The sequence below is a fragment of the Azolla caroliniana genome, unplaced genomic scaffold (genome assembly GCF_043228905.1).
Source record: "Azolla caroliniana isolate FFs.n. ecotype wild unplaced genomic scaffold, voAzoCaro1.0.p SCAF_11, whole genome shotgun sequence".
Lineage (NCBI taxonomy): Eukaryota > Viridiplantae > Streptophyta > Polypodiopsida > Salviniales > Salviniaceae > Azolla > Azolla caroliniana.
In genome coordinates this window covers 20,749,292-20,765,718 of record NW_028230446.1, presented here as the reverse complement: position 1 = coordinate 20,765,718, position 16,427 = coordinate 20,749,292, and the positions used below count along the sequence as shown (strand labels likewise).

The 16,427-nt window shown below is 36.8% G+C and overlaps 1 protein-coding gene across 1 annotated transcript; it reads left to right on the top strand.

Moving 5' to 3' along the window:
- The first annotated feature begins 2,598 nt into the window (after positions 1-2,598).
- LOC147858454 (U-box domain-containing protein 35-like) lies at positions 2,599-16,165 on the top strand. The gene is made up of 10 exons (XM_087326828.1): positions 2,599-2,848; positions 3,553-3,656; positions 3,766-3,887; positions 4,051-4,211; positions 9,403-9,944; positions 10,017-10,031; positions 10,117-10,218; positions 10,966-11,394; positions 11,742-12,518; positions 15,451-16,165. Exons 1-10 carry the CDS (start codon positions 2,671-2,673, stop codon positions 15,643-15,645), a joined length of 2,625 nt encoding a protein of 874 aa, XP_087182954.1. The 5' UTR covers positions 2,599-2,670; the 3' UTR covers positions 15,646-16,165.
- The last annotated feature ends 262 nt before the right edge of the window (positions 16,166-16,427 follow it).

Genomic DNA, 16,427 nt, shown 5'->3' with positions numbered 1-16,427 from the left:
TGACCTCAACTATAGGCCACAAAACTTATCAAGACAAAGGTCTGAGTTTGGTGTTACTTTGAGCCAATGTATTTAGTTTTTTACAATTTCATAATCATCCACCATTTTGTTTATTCATTGTCTATTGCATGCGGAGTGTCATCATCTCGTGCAATGCATGGAATGAAATAGAGAAAGTCCAAAATATGTTATTACTTGGACAATTGTGGTAAATTCCTAAACATAATATCCTGTTGTACTATTAGAAACAAATGCTAGGCCCATACATGTACTATCAATGTAAAGAGTATACAATTATATGACTTGGTCAGATATTGCCAAAACAAGCTCAGAACATACGGTGCAAGGTACAAAAAACTAATAAGAACAAAGTGCTCTCATCTAGTTGGAACTTGACATTATGAAATGGTTTAAGACAAGAGTAAAAGATACATTGGAGTGACGATATGAAGTATGTGATCATCGAGGATAGATTACTAGAGGCATTAATGATGAAGTGGCAAAATGTGGAACTATCAAAATTGGAATATCACATTGCAAATATTAACCCCCAAAGTTGGCTTGAATATAAGGTAAAAACACAAAAACGTTTTCAATCCCACGAGCATTGGCTCTCAAACTTCTTCAAACTTGCGCACTGAAGTTAGGTATGGTGACATCATGGCATCATCACCCGAATTCAAAGATATGCAAGGTTTGCAATGAAAACCATTGGGCATAATAATGTAATTCAAATGTCCACTGATAAGGGTGATCACGTATGCGTGCATTATTTTCACATAGACATATATTTTATTATGGAATAGCGAACCTCGTTCTTAGGAGGACTCACATACAATATGAAATGTTAATTTGATACCATAGGTCAAAGTTGGACTCCTCATGAACTACAAAAAATCTATTCTATTATTTGTTACAAAGTTTATTTGAATGAATAAACAAATGTCATACACCATGATACTTCATGAGACTAGAGCACTTCCCATTGAGATAATGGCCATGAAAAGGGTAGTTTAGTACATGCTTAGGGTTCAAATAAGTTACATGCATTGATTGATGGAATGACATGAAAAGTAAGTGAAAATATCCAATATGTATACACATAAAAGCAATTTTTTGTGTTTCCAGTTGGATGTTACATATAAAAAAAAGGTTTGGAAGATGGGATGCAACACAACTACTTCCTTCTTTATGAATAAATTCCTTCGTGGACAAGACCTTTCAACACTAGTGTATTGTGACATGCAAAAAGGCTCAACGTCACTCATTATGCTATATATGTTGCACCTAATTATATAAACCATACTCTTAGTCGAATTGGGAAACCACGCATGGATACATGTTGGAGGCCATTTTGTTGTCTATCAACCAAATCATTGCTTTCATGTGACTTACTTAGTTCACACTCACTTCGATATGCAATGAAACATTGGGACACAAGTGGTGAAGACTAGTTTAGTGTGCACATTTTTCCTAAAGCAAGTTTGGGAGTACGAGTATCACACTTTGATATACGCATATATGGGTTCGTGACAATATAGCGAGACCCACACCTCAAGGTCAACTTTGTCTTACTTTAAAGGTCGATAAATTGAAGATTCCATACGTGATATATGTGGATATCTACACTACATGTATATCTACCCATAGTCTCTCTTTTATATATGTCTCGTTTGCAAAGAATGGCTATGCATCATACTTATTCTTTGTACATAGTCAAGTATCACTTGATTTCTTCCATGACAAACCTCTATACTTCGAACTCGTACTTATATATAGAATTGGTCTAAACAACGATGTCTCTATATGCTTGGATTTTGCTCTTTCGTGTTTCGTATGCTTTCCAACACACCTCTTATCGAAGGAGAGCATGCATCATAATCGAGAAGGCGCGAAAAGGGGTATGATGTACACAATAGAAATCGTTATTACACTACACATGCTAGAGCACGTGGCAAAATAGTGGAGACCAACATTTGATAGAAATCATCATATTAGGCTCGGATAACATGAGCATACAAATTCTTATTCCTTTCACCGACAGAAATCATCATATTAGGCTTGCATTTCAAGCCCAGATGTAGTAATTGCAGAGCCCCAAAGGCAAAACAAACACATATATTAGCGTAATAATTAGGTTTATAGTGCTGCCCTATCGGGTCGGCATTAATAAATAATTACATGATCAAGGAACCATACCATATTTCTCACACATTTCAAAAGGACCATGTAATTGACTGACTTTTCAAGACCGAGTGATGGAGAGTCTAGAGGTGGTTGGGAGGACACCTAAGAGACAGAGAAAGGCAGAAAACTTTTTGTTGACCGAGTGGCCATTTCCACACACCTTTTTGGACCAGCCATTTCCTGCCTCTTTTTGAAGAGATAGAAACAATGGAGAGAGAGAGAGGCAGACACACACACACACACACACACACACACACACACACACACACACACACACAAAAGAAACAGAGTAAGCAAATAAATCCCAGTAAAGCAAAAGTAAATAAAAAGTGCCCTTAGTGGAACGAAGTTTGATCACTGGTTGTCAATTCATTCTTTTGCTGGGTCCTTCTGATAGATAGATCATAGATAGATAGATCATAGATAGATAGATAGAGAGAAAGAGACAGAGAGAGAGAGAGATAAATTAACATATGATAAGAGATGGGTCTTAAGGAAGAAGAAGCAGCAACAGCAGCTGCAGAAGAAGAAATTGTTTTGGTAGCTATAAGCAAACATCCGAGTAGCTATTCTGCTTTGAAATGGTCATTATCTAATAAGATTGTGAAAACAAATGTTTCTTTGAAACTTTTGCATATCCTCTGCTCCAATCCAACATCAGGTGTTCCCCCTTTCTTTTCTTTTTCTTTCCTTTTATTATTATATACAAATGTGTCAGAAATTTAGAATTGTACAATGATTGCAGTTATATAGTCATTGTATGCTTTGGTTTGTTAATTGATCGACAATGTTATTAATTGGCAATTCATCAGCAGTCTAATGAAAGGAACTAAATTTGATTTAAGAATTAATTCGGTGTAATGTCACAAATGTATTATCTCTCAATGATGATTGAGTCAATTTATATAGTTTTTTGTATGGTGTGGTTTCTAATATTCTTTGACTGTGTTCATTGTTTGACAATTCAATCAGCCACTCAATGAAAGGAATAAATTGGTCAGAGTTATCACCTGTCATTTTGAGATGGAAATTTCCTTTCTGTAGTTTGTGTACCTATTTTTCGTTTCCAGATTTCCTTGTTTAAAATCGTGTCTTGTTTCCATTTGGATGTGGTGTATGAAACTATCATTGAACTTTTAATATTTGAGATACCTTCCCATGTTTCTGGTCTGTCGTTGATATTGTTGATCTTTGTAGCTTTACATTCTCTATGGACAATTGAGCACAGAAAAAATGAAAGGCTGGTTTCAAATATCTTGGCAGATTGAAAATGTAAATTACGAATATATCATTTAACGTTTTAGAAAAAAGGAAATTCCAGTTTTATGATCAAGAAAGATGATGCTAATACCAAAATTGTTTCAGTGGATCAGGTAAGCCCAGAAGCATTGGTAACAAACACAAGGGAAATACGTGCAAAAACAGAGAAACAGTTAGAACCTCACAAGACGCTTTGTGATGAATGGAAGGTAGTTTTTTTTTCTGCTCTTCAAATTCTTTTGCTTCTGGAGTGGATGTCTTTCTGTTTGAGCTAACAAGAGATTTTTCATCCCTTTCAATATCCGTGGATTACTGAAGGTTCATGCAGAGTTGATTATAGTTGAGGGTAATGAGGTAGGAAAATCTCTGGTGGATCATATCATTAGATTGAAAGCAAAGAAATTTATCATCGGGACATCAAGTAGAACTGGCTTCTTAAGGTAAATAAAAAGAAGTAAAAAAAGAACACACACCTACTACATACATGTAGATGTATATATAGCACTTCCACACTAAAGCCCTGAAGGCTATATCTTACATTATGACATTGCTGTGTAGGATATGTTTCCTTGAGTGTAACCAAATAAAAATTTATTTGTTCAGGAAGCTGAAGGGCCCCACTATACCAGATTTTGTGATAAAGAATTCTTCTGATTCTTGCACGATCATTGTTGTCGCGAAAGACAAATTAATTGCTATTAAAGAAGCAATTTGGGTTCATGATTTGCCTCACTGGAAAGACGGGATGCATTCAAATGATAGCAGTAATGTTCCCGACACTAAAGCTGTTTAAGTAGTGGATGTTATAAAATCATATGTTCTATATGTGTTAATTGTTCTAGCTACAACTTGGACAAATTTCCCCGCTTTCCAAATTAGGGTGTGGGAAATCTTCTTTATGGTAGAGAAAATTTTAAGAGAATAATATGATGACGGAGAGAAAATATATTTTTATTTTTGGTGACATAGCTGTCTCAGAACCTTCTTTCTCGTGATCCTCATATAAAACCAAATGAGTTTCACAAGCAACCTAGACAGCTACCATCAACACTCACCTGTATGGGAAAATCCTTCTCTGTAAACAAAACTATGAAGGGAATTTGCATATTTTTCTACTGTCATTGAGCTGAAATATTCAAAGTTATAGGTATGAAACTTGGGGCAGTAGTCATCTAATGTGTGGAAGTTTTCAGAATTTCTTTGAAAATGATGGTTCTTATAAAACATGTATTTATTATGTGTGTAAGGCAGTTATTCAAGGTACCACTAAAAAGAAGAGCGTATGTTGTGTTGTAGCTTCTTAGCTGATGTATGCGTACCTAGGTGGAATTGGCTGGGTTTTGGACCCAATGCATGAGAAGGAAGAGATAAAGAAGATATGATATAGGACAATGGAAATTGATTTGGAATGAGAAAGAAGAGGTTCGAGGATTGAATCTTATAGGAGATGTTTTAAGAAAACTCAAGGGGAGGATGGAATAGAAGAAACTTAAGAAAAGATGAAACACTAGCTTACGTATGAGTTACTGAGGTGCTTTATATAGCTGCACACATGCTAGATAGTGTGTTCATATTTTTTCACTTGGTGCTCTGGCATTAACTTGATTTATATACATGTATATGTTTTACACTTTATCTAAGTAAGTTCTAAGTACTAAAGAATATTTAATGCTTCTAACTACTATCTCATCAATAGTTATAATTCTTCGTAATGTTGAGATGTAAGGTTCAAAACCCGTTCTTCCAATTCATTTGTGATTCTTAGACTAGACCTAGTTAGACTTTCTCCGTTGTGCTTGGTTTAGAGGTGGTTCACACAGTGTGACAAAGCAAGACAACAGGAAGACAACATGGCACATCCTCCAGTATGTGCTGCTATTTAAGGTGATCTTGACCAATTTTGGTGGTCAACACAATTACCCATAGACGCTTGACTTGGACACACCCTCTTCGTCTTTCACTCAAACCCTTTGTCCCAAAGCGAATTGGATGGTTTGGCTGATAATCTAGCTGATCTAGGTTGGGTTTGTGTCAGCAACCCTTATGAGTGGGCGTCCAATGGCCTAATCTGACTTTTTAGTGCTAGAGCCTTGAGTAGTATCCACATAGCATGACTGTGTTTGTCCATCCAAATTAACTTTTTCCTTTAACAAGTAGTAAAGCAGGTTCGTAATATGTGCATAATGTGGACTCCAAGCGCCATCTTATTTCTGACTGTTTCACATGCCTCCATCTTTTGGATAGCATCAACCTTTGCTGGAGGTGGCTTGCGATAATAGTAGGGCCTACAAGGTTTTCAACAATGAGGATCTCAAGTTATTCCAAATTTTGACTTTTCTCCAGATAGTGTCAGGTGCGCCCCTTCAAATTTTGCCTATAATCCTTTTGCAATTAGATATGTGATCCATCACAAACTCCTGCAATTTTTCCAATTTCTGATCTCATCCTTATCATCATCCCAGCATCAATTTATAGCTATGTCATCCAAGAAAGGCATGGGGATGCTTGGAATGCAATCCTTGGAGTGCCTTGTCATTAATCCAATTGGGCCTCACAATGTTGTAATATGTCTACTATCTATGGCTAATTGGAATTGGTCCTAGTTGGAGTATCAGTACTGATCGAGTATACGAATTGGCCAACCATGCTTGGGTAGGAGTGAAGGTCATGCTTGGGTACCTCAATCTCTAACTGATGTGAAGAGGTTTGGTAGCTGCTCTATCACAATACACAGTGCATGCGATAGATGTATATCAATATAAGAGGGCCTGATGATAAATCCATCCTCTGATGTGTGTAAAATGTGTGCCTTGTTGTAGGCCATCTTCCTACCAAGAAATGTTGTGGGGCTTTTCCATGTTCTTCCGTTATTCAATTTGAGAATATAAGTTCTGATCGCTCTATTCTTTTGCACTTTGGTCAGGTTCAGATGGGGACAATCCAAACTATGTTAGAATGGGGTTAGTGCATTTATGCTTATGCCATGGGACTCAAACCATTGTTGCATTTCAGTATACCAACAATGATCGTCTCCATGATCAGAAAGGTGTTTTGATGACATAAGTGCCACCTTGAGTACATTCATTTCCGGAGCTCCCAAAGACATTGGATACTGGTCACTGATTGGAATAATGCCTTGGTGATTACCGGGGCTGCTCCCATCTCTTCCTGATTTATATTACGGGGCACCAATGCGTTGCTCCTTAAATACGGCCAATGATTGAGACTAACAGTCTCTTCAAATCTGTCCAATTATTTGCCTTGTGAAGACTTTGTCCCCAGGTTTCTGTTCCGTAGAGAAGTGTCGGTATGACAAGTGCTTCAAATAGCAGCAACCTAGTTAGTGGTTCTTGTAATTGTATATTTGTACATTGTCTTTCAAGCACACTAAGGGCTGCATATCCATGAGAAAGTTGAGCGCAGGCAGCCTCACATAGGGAGAATTGAGGCCCTGTAATGTTACTTCTAGGATTGAGTAGTGTTAAACACCATCACTTTAGTTTTATCCAGGTTGACCATAAAACCTTTGTCTATACAAAATGATTTCTGTTCCGTAGAGAAGTGTCGTTGTAACGAGTGCTTCAAATAGCAGCAATCTAGTTAGTGGCTCTTGCAATTGTATATTTGTACATTGTCTTTCAAGCACACAAAGGACTGCATATGATATATCCACGAGAAAGTTGAGCGCAGGCAGCCTCACATAAGGAAAATTGAGGCTCTGTAATGTTACTCCTAGGATTGAGTTGTGTCAAACACCATCACTTTAGTTTTATCCAGGTTGACCATAAAACCTTTGTCTATACAAAATGATTTTAAAGTGTTGAGATGTCTTTGTAGTTCCTTTGGTGAGTTGGTGGTCAGCATATAGTAATATCTGTATGGCTATACCCTCTAAGCGTACCTTTGAACTGCCAAATCTGTGTAATGCAATACCTCATCTATATAGAGACCAAAGATAGTGGATGATAGTGGGCATTGTTGTTTTATTCGAATTCTGCTAGCCACAGCCTCTGACAACCCATTGTGAGATCACCCTTTTCCTGACACAGATTCATATAGTGCATACATTCCAATTGCATATGTACGGGGGGGGGGGGGGATTGAACATGCAGTACATTGTTGAAGGATTTTCGGAAATCCACAAATCAGCATTAAATCATCTTTTTATGGGCTCTGCCCTCCTCAATAATGACTCAGGGGGTTAATATGTGATCCACAATTGTGAACCCCTTTTGAAATCCTGCCTATCCAGCTGAATGATAGCCATTTGTCTTTGCCCATAGACTTAATTCTGACTCCAGGGAGCCAAAGCTGTAAACTTTATTTGTTTATTTTTTCTTTCTTCTTAGTTTGGACAAAAAACGATAGGGACCATAGAGATACTGATCCATCTTGGGTTAAATACCAAGCTTCAAGAGTTGAAGGTGCTAGTTTTGTTCTTGGTTAATTATCAACAGGTAGAAGAGAATAAGTTGCCCTTTGGAATTAATAACTTAGAACTGATTGTCGTACAAACACCGTCTTTCTTCTTCTTGTTCAATGATTCTCCACAACTCTTCCAGATTTGTAAACTATAAAGGGTTTAAGCCACCTTAACTTGTAGTCCTTCCATCTCTTTTATTATTAAGAATTTTTGCTTGACCCTTGTTCACATAACACTTCATTAATATTAATAGTTGATTGTAAATATTCTTGAATCACGGCTCATAAACACTGCGAATTTCCATCCTTTCACTGGCAATGCCTACTCCTTGTATGCTCATTTTCCTTTTTGATCTCAATTTGCACCTGGTTCAGGACCATGGTGGTTCTGCCTCCACACAATGAATCTGGCGATTAACCCAACTGGGGAGTTGCATTATGATCCTCAAATTGGCTGTCACACTGTAAGATCTTGTTGATATCCATCTGTCCCCATCATAGCCCCCTGCTCTTGTAGCATTTTCTCAAACATTGCGATGATGATAGATATTGATTGTAATATACTTGTGGTTGCTTAATAGGAAGACAGTCCCATCCAAAGAAATTTGGTCAATATCCAAAAACCTTATCACCTTAACATCTCCTACAAGTAGCAAGGATGAACTTATGACATTGTAACAGTACCTCTATCTGTAATTCTTGCTGGTAGGCCTTCTCTGAAATAGCATTCATGGAAGCTGATCTTATTGAACACTTTTAAGGTTCATGAACTTAACACAACCCAACCAATGTCCACTGCATCTTGTTACCAAGTTTGCAGAACTACAATCATAGAAGTTTCCCTCGTGGACATGCCATTACGGAGATTGTATGTGAAGAGTTTTTGAAGTGATGTGACAGATTGCTTGGCCAGTCGTTTTTATGGGTGCCTGAGTATTTCTATGGATCCTGTATGCCTGGTCTTTGAGTAAGACTAAAGATATATCATTTAGTGGTTATTGTGTTTCCAATCCATTGGGTATAGGCTGTTATGAAAAGCTTTATGATATAATACCTTGTTTTCTTTGAAATATTTGATATGATCCACAAATAGAGGCATAATCTCAGAGATTGTGCATAATCTCAGAGGTTCTTTGGCTAACATAAAAGGTAATACGCAACAAGTGGAGCTCAAATGATTGGAGTTTCATGCCATCTGGGACAAAGGAATATTTTATAGACGGATTTCTGATAAGGTGGAGTGGTTCTACTCTACACCGAAGTATTTATTTAAGCCGACGATTAGAATTTAGAAAGGGGCTCATTACCGAAATGTAGATCTTTTATATATAGCCTTAGGGCGTTTCTTAATACTAATACAATATCTTTTTTGGAAAAAAACCCGTGTTTTCTTTGAAACCAAATGTGCATAATGTTTTTGTAATGGATTAGGAATTCATACCACACTAACGAATTTCTATCTACATTTTGTTGAACGTGAAAAATAGTTGACCACCTTATATTCTGATGATCTAAGCAGCTGCAAATGTGCAGGTTGTGATGGTAGCAGTGACTCGTTATCAGCTGTTCATGGTGCATTAGCTCCTGAGAAAAAATTGAATCGAAATCATGGTGAATCAGAGGTGGTACGGAGGAGGGATAGAGTTCTCATTTCAACTCCTTTGCCATTGCAGATACAGAGAGCTGCCTGTTTAACAAATTTGCAACATGGATGGCCAAGTGTGCGTGCATTGCGTAACAATAATGCTACAGCACACCATTTTTCTTCTTTAAAAGAAAAATCTACCAATAATTGTATCTCTGACTACAACCCAGGGGAAAACAGTGCACAAGATCCTGAAGGAATACTGAATGATCATATTGATGTTCATAGTTCCAAGGTCTTGGATAGTTATGGATCAGATGGTATTAACGTGGAACAAATGAAAAGTCAGCGTGATTCCATGGTTTCTGAGGAAAATTTTGGTAATTTAGGAAATTTTCTTGTATTGAATGATACAAGATCATCATTTGATGGGGCTGTCAGTTATATGAATGAAACTGAAAATGGCTTAGATGAAGTTGAGTCAGCTCACGCTGAAAATGGATTAGATGAAGTTGAGTCAGCTCACGCTGAAAATGGCTTAGATGAAGTTGAGTCAGCTCACAAGACTGTTAGCCAGGTGAATGTCTCTAAATTTAAGAAGTTTTTCAAATCAACCATTATGATACACGTGATTTCACTAGGATATTTATCTATGTATATAGGATCAAGTTCAAAATGATGTCCATAAGCTGAAGGTTGAACTCAAGCGTGTTCAGCAAAGGGTGATGAGTGCAGAGCAAGCTGTTGCCATGGCTGTACAAAAGGTAAAACGGGATCCCCTTTTTATAACAGCTAAAGGCTTTTTGATTGGAGCTACAATAACTAAGAGGAATTCTATGGTATTTGGGCAATATATTCTACATGGTTGTGCAACTTTACTGTCATGTACACTATAAGTATGTGATTATATAGAAACAAAGTAATGTATATGCATAACGTTCAGATAAAACTTATGTACTGCATATGCACAGAGCATGCAAAGCTTTCATGCAAGTAGTACCAAGTCCTTAATATGTACAAGACCTCTTCAGAAGTATTATTCCATATAGAGGACCTCTCTAGTACAGGAGTATTGTCACATATAGAAGGTCCTATGTATTTACCATTCTTGACAAGTGGTAGTGTATAGTTGTGTCTAGAAGCTGAGAGAATTGCCTCCATCCCTGCTATGTAATATCTCATTTATTGAGTAACTGTCATCAAGTGAAAAACCTTTTCATTACTTCTCATAGATGGCTTGATTGATTATCTGGTAAGGCATGAATTTCAAAGAAGATTACGAAGTTTTGTATGGCGAAGAAAGAAAATTCATACTTTTAAATGATGAGGAGAATTTCTTAATCCCCTTGGTAATTATGCATGTGCACAATATGAGACTAAATTTTTTGGCAAAGCTTTTTCACACCCTTAAACATTTAGTTTAATAAGAGTGGAACATGAAAGGAACGCCATTTCAATTATTTTCTAAGTTAGGCTTGCAAAGAAGTATGACAATGTATTATGTCTGATAGGAAAATGAACTTCACACTTATGCTAAAGAAGAGAGAAGGAAACGAGAGCAAGCCTTGGTAATAGCAAAGCAAGCCAAGAGAGAAGCTGCTATAGAAGCTAAGAAGTTCGATGAGGCATTGGTTGCTTTAAAAGCTGCCAGATTAATGGCAGAAAAAGAGTCACAAATGCGCAGAGAAGCAGAAGATCGAGCAAACAAAGAAGCATTGGACAGACAAACAGCTTTGTCTGCCCTTCAGCAAGCCCAAATGAAATATCGACAATATAGTTTTGAAGAACTGAAGATTGCAACAAATGGGTTTTCGGAGCTAAATCAAATTGGTCTTGGTGGATATGGACCTGTTTATAGAGGAATGCTTCATCATACAATGGTGGCAATAAAAGTTCTAAAAAAAGATAGTGTTCAAGGTCCACGGGAATTTCAGCATGAGGTAAATTTTTGTACGTACTGTGGTGCCAGTTGATTCATACAGAAATTTAGGGCTAGGATTTACGAGTTAAGTTAAAGCTCTGTTTTTGGTAAAAGAAAAGCTCCTTTGAAAAGAAACTATGTATTTATATTTACTTGTAACCTAACTAGCTTTTCTACTTTTCCTTAACATTAGGCCAAATGTGAATGTGATGGACTTTATGTATAGTTAACATAAGCCTGTTTAAACCCCCAAAAAAAAGATGAAAAAGGAAAAGAAAAAGAACAAAGATGAAGAAAATGAAACATGAAACAAATATGGATCAAAAAGAAAAAAAAGTGACATGATAGTTGCTTTGTTTTTTGTAGGTTGATTTTCTTAGCCGAATGCATCACCCGCACTTGGTACTCTTGTTAGGGGCTTGTCGTGAGCAAGGGTGTCTTGTGTATGAATACCTAGTAAATGGCAGTTTAGAGGATCGTTTATATTGCAAGGGTGGAACATTGCCGTTGCCATGGCATCTTCGCTTCCAAATCATTGCTGAAGTCACAACTGCCCTTGTTTTTCTTCATTCATTAAAACCAGACCCATATGTTCATAGGGATCTGAAGCCAGCAAATATTCTCTTGGACCAGAACTTCTCAACTAAACTTGGCGATGTCGGTTTAGCAAGATTGGCTCCAAGTATCACTTCACATAGTGTTACAGTCTATAAAGATACCAATCCTGTTGGAACTTTTGCATATATTGATCCCGAGTACCAAAGGACGGGTGTTTTCACTCCGAAGTCTGATGTATATGCTCTTGGACTTATCATGCTACAGCTTTTGACAGGAAGGGGTCCAATAGGGTTGACTGCTATTGTTGATATTGCTTTACGAGAGAAGACATTGGATAAAGTTCTCGATCCAATGGCTGGTAATTGGCCCATTTCTGAAGCTACAGAGATGGCTATTATGGCTATCAATTGCTCACAGTTAAAGAGGCAAAACCGCCCTTGTCTTGAAACAGATATTTTACCAAAACTTTTAAAGCTGAAATCCGTTGCTGAAGACTATATTGCTCAAACAGCATGGAAGAAAACACAAGCTCTTTCGGACTCTCGCCAACCTGTTCCGAGCTTTTTTATATGTCCGATCTCAAAGGTAAGATTGCATTCTCAGTTTCATTATTTAAGATTATACCTAGTATTGCTGCTTTGTGAATTTATAGTTTGTTCAGTGTAAATGTTCGAAGGACTAAAATTGTGCACTGAATGCAAATATTGTACCTGTAGAGTAAGTTTGAGAATGTGTCTTTTTATTATCAAAAGTATGTGATGTATGCACAATTTGCTGAGGCATAGTTAAGATTAATTTGATTCTATATTTTAAACGTACTTCAAACAAGATGTTGAGTGTACTAGGAAATACTAAAATTGTACAAATTATAGGATTAGTTCAAGTTTAGAGAATCAGTTTAGTGCATTGTCATAAAATAGCCTGTGAAACCTAGCAATTAATTGCCTCTGAAGTATACATTTGTTAGCATCACAAAATTTCCACTTCTTTTATTGTAGAAAATGTGTCTATGTCAATTTTATAAAGCCATTTTATTAGGGGCAAACTATAATGTGTGATCTCAAATTAAAATTTCGAAGAGTTTCTATAAATGATGCAGCTTTTAAATCCAATTGCAAAAAACTTGAACTCACACCATTAAGGGGCAAAGCCCAAGCCTTAGCACCACACGACCATAGCTCATAGTATATTTGTCATTTAGAATTTCAGTAAACCTCATAATATCTGGTATATTTGTCATTTGTGAGAAATTTTTGTAAGGCCTAAAATCTCTGATATATTGTTATGCTTAGCCCTGTTAGAGAGATTACCATTGAAGATATTCTCATCTAGGAAAATGGTGAACAAAATGCCTACAAAAAGAAATAAAAAGTATTAACATTGGTAATAGACCAAACCGCTGCAAGAGGTTAACCTTAGAACAACAAAGAAAATAGAATGAGTAAATGATGTGAAGGCTACTTATGAAAGCATATTCTGGCGTTTACAAGAGTTAAATAGATGAGCAGCATGAACCGTCATTATTTGGAAGACAGAGAGTTGGAATAAGGAAATGTAATTAGTATACTTAATGAGAGAAACATCTATCTCGTCTTCTAGGCCTTGACCATGTCTTCACCTTCAGAGTAAAGATGTTGATTGGCATATGTCATGACCAAAAGTATCATGGGGGTCATTCTTAATGTCCCTAGGGGTGGTTGCAGACATTCAACACCCTCTGACCCTGATCTATTATCGGAAATTGATTTTCTCACTTTCCTTGTACACATGAGATTTTTAACCAAAAGGTTCTTGATTGGCCATTCTCATCCAGAACATGAGATTTCCAGAGGGTTGTAAAACACCAGTTGAACCACCAATCTAGCTAAAATTTTGAACCTGGGAAATCTCATATGAATGAAGAAACTGACGAGAATAGTGCAGAATATTGCTCGGCCACAACCGAGTCTTGAATCACTTCGATGAGAATGAAACACGGAAATGGGAATAGATATGAATACAAAGGAGAGTACACAGGATGTTTACGTGGAAAACCCTGAATGGGAAAAAACCACGGGAGCCCACAGACTCCAACTATCACTATATGAGAACAGTACAATCAGAGGTTCGGAGGCAACTACCTCGAGCTCTGTATCTTCGCCAGGCGGTGGTTACAACAGAGTATCGCTATGTATCTCACTCTCTCTCTGTACAGCAGTTATACACATACAACAATATGACAACAACTCAACACTCATCACACATAAAGCGATTGCCCTAAGTCATATTTATACTTATATGAACATATTTACTCAGAACATATTTACAAATATGTCTTCTCTTCCAGTTCTCACCGGGTCCATCCGATCCGGTTTCCGGATCTCTTCCAGTTCTCACTGGGTCCACCCGATCCGGTTTTTGGATCTCTTCAGGTTCTCACCGGGTCCTCTTCATTCATAATCGGATCCCATCCGGAGGGACCGATTTCCCAACAGAAATATCTCCTTAAGTTTTTGGACCGACTAAACTTAATTTCACATCTAGGAGACGAGTGGTATACTTAACGTGGCAAGCTTCCTTGGTTATAACTGCCTGTCTTCCCACTTCATGATTTCTTGGTTATGACAGTTGGTCTTCCCACTTCATGATTTTGTGTTTATGGTAATAACCAGTTATAGCTTTGCAGTATTTTAGAACGCATTCGTAAAAACCGCTCTTAGCAGCATTCTTGTATATTCGGAACTAATTAAGCTCATTATCTAATATACACCATCTTTTGCTCCCGACATTCTAAAAAACTAGAATAATTCTGAACAAGCAAGTTGACACTGCATTGGTCCCAAACACTGCCACTTGTTTTTGTTTCATTATTACTGATAAACTAATAGAACACGATACCATAAGATGGAGCCTAAAAGTGACTTTAAAAGGCATAACTTAACAATAAGATGCACACATGTTATGCACATCAGAACCCGATGCCAACTAGATTAATTACATGCTGATCTTGGGGCCAGCCAACTCTGGCTCCTCCAGTCTAGGGATTGATAATTGGACATTGGCCGTTTCACACATTTTGCCTGATTCCAAAAGTTCAGGGGGAGCAAGTGCAAAATAAAAAAAACATGAAAACATGAAAGAAGATTAAAAATACAGCTCGTCAAATTGCCTATGTTTGTAGCCATGTCTTTGCACTGCCATTAGGGTTCTCATCATTGTGCACTAAAAAGAATGTTAATTTAAGACTGAATACTTAACAACTCAAAAGATTTTAGCATCCCTTATATGTTGTGTTTATGTCTACAATGTACATAAGTAAAGATAGAGCATATGCATTACGTTGTCCCGAATTTGCATTATTAAAATGAGATTGAATTAAATTCATGCGAATGTATTTAGATGATGTTTAAATAAATTCAAAGTGTTATCTTACTAGAACCAAGTAACCCACGCCTGACAATTTAATTTAAATGGTGATATTTGAGATTATGTCATGTTTCTTTAAAAGACTTAAATATATCTTTCTTTCTTTCTTTAGGAAATAATGAAAGATCCCCATATTGCAGCTGATGGTTATACATATGAGTACTCTTCAATCAAACAATGGCTTCGGGATCATAAGACTTCGCCAATGACCAATGCGAAGTTACGAAACAAGCAATTGACACCCAGTCTGTCTTTACGTTCAGCTATATTGGAGTGGAACCAAAGACTATCACGTTTTTCTGAATAAGGATGGTTCCCTAGTTCATAGTGACTTGTGATTTGTCTCTATCTTCATTTTATATGACGTATCATTCTCTTTTGCTCTTATATCGATGATGTTTCTCTTCAATCGTTGATCATTTGTACATCAATAGCTCATCTTTCCAAGTTGTGACTTCTGAATACAGAGGAAATGCCCACTTCTCTTCAATCGTTGATCATTTGTATATCAATAGCTCATCTTTCCAAGGTGTGACTTCCGAATAGAGAGGAAACACCCATCTCAATTTCTTCTTTTGGATAGAAACCTTCGTACATAGCGAGGTTTATAATAAATGATAATATGCATATAAATTCAAATAGATGCAGCCATGAGCTCTCCTTATGATTTCTTCACATGTAAAGTGAACTAATGTATAATGTGCTTGTTCCTTTGTAACCTACTGAACTTGTTTTATGACTATTTATGTAATATTGTTGAAAGATGACGAAACAAAACTAAATTATCAATACTGAAAAATGCAACAGTTTTTTTGTTTTGTTCTTTACCATCTCCTGGGCGTTTAAGAATTTAAGCTATATAGTAGGATGTTCAAAATGTGATAAATGAAGGAGAATGAATACATGAGAGGTAAATAAATATAAACACCTACTATAGGTATATTTCTAGTAGGGAAACTCACTGTGAGGTAAAAACCCACAAAGATATACAAATTTTCATTGTAACGTTCCTCTTCAACGTGAGCACCTTTAGATCAAATAAATTTAATATAAGTGGCATGCTTAACTTTGCTTGTGACAAAAGCTAAA

Excerpts from the sequence above, each read along its gene's own strand:
- LOC147858454 (XM_087326828.1), top strand. The coding sequence starts at position 2,671 with ATGGGTCTTAAGGAAGAAGAAGCAGCAACAGCAGCTGCAGAAGAAGAA. Across the intron at positions 4,212-9,402 it reads GATGCATTCAAATGATAGCA|GTTGTGATGGTAGCAGTGAC; the intron begins GTAATGTTCCCG and ends GCAAATGTGCAG. Across the intron at positions 11,395-11,741 it reads CACGGGAATTTCAGCATGAG|GTTGATTTTCTTAGCCGAAT; the intron begins GTAAATTTTTGT and ends TGTTTTTTGTAG.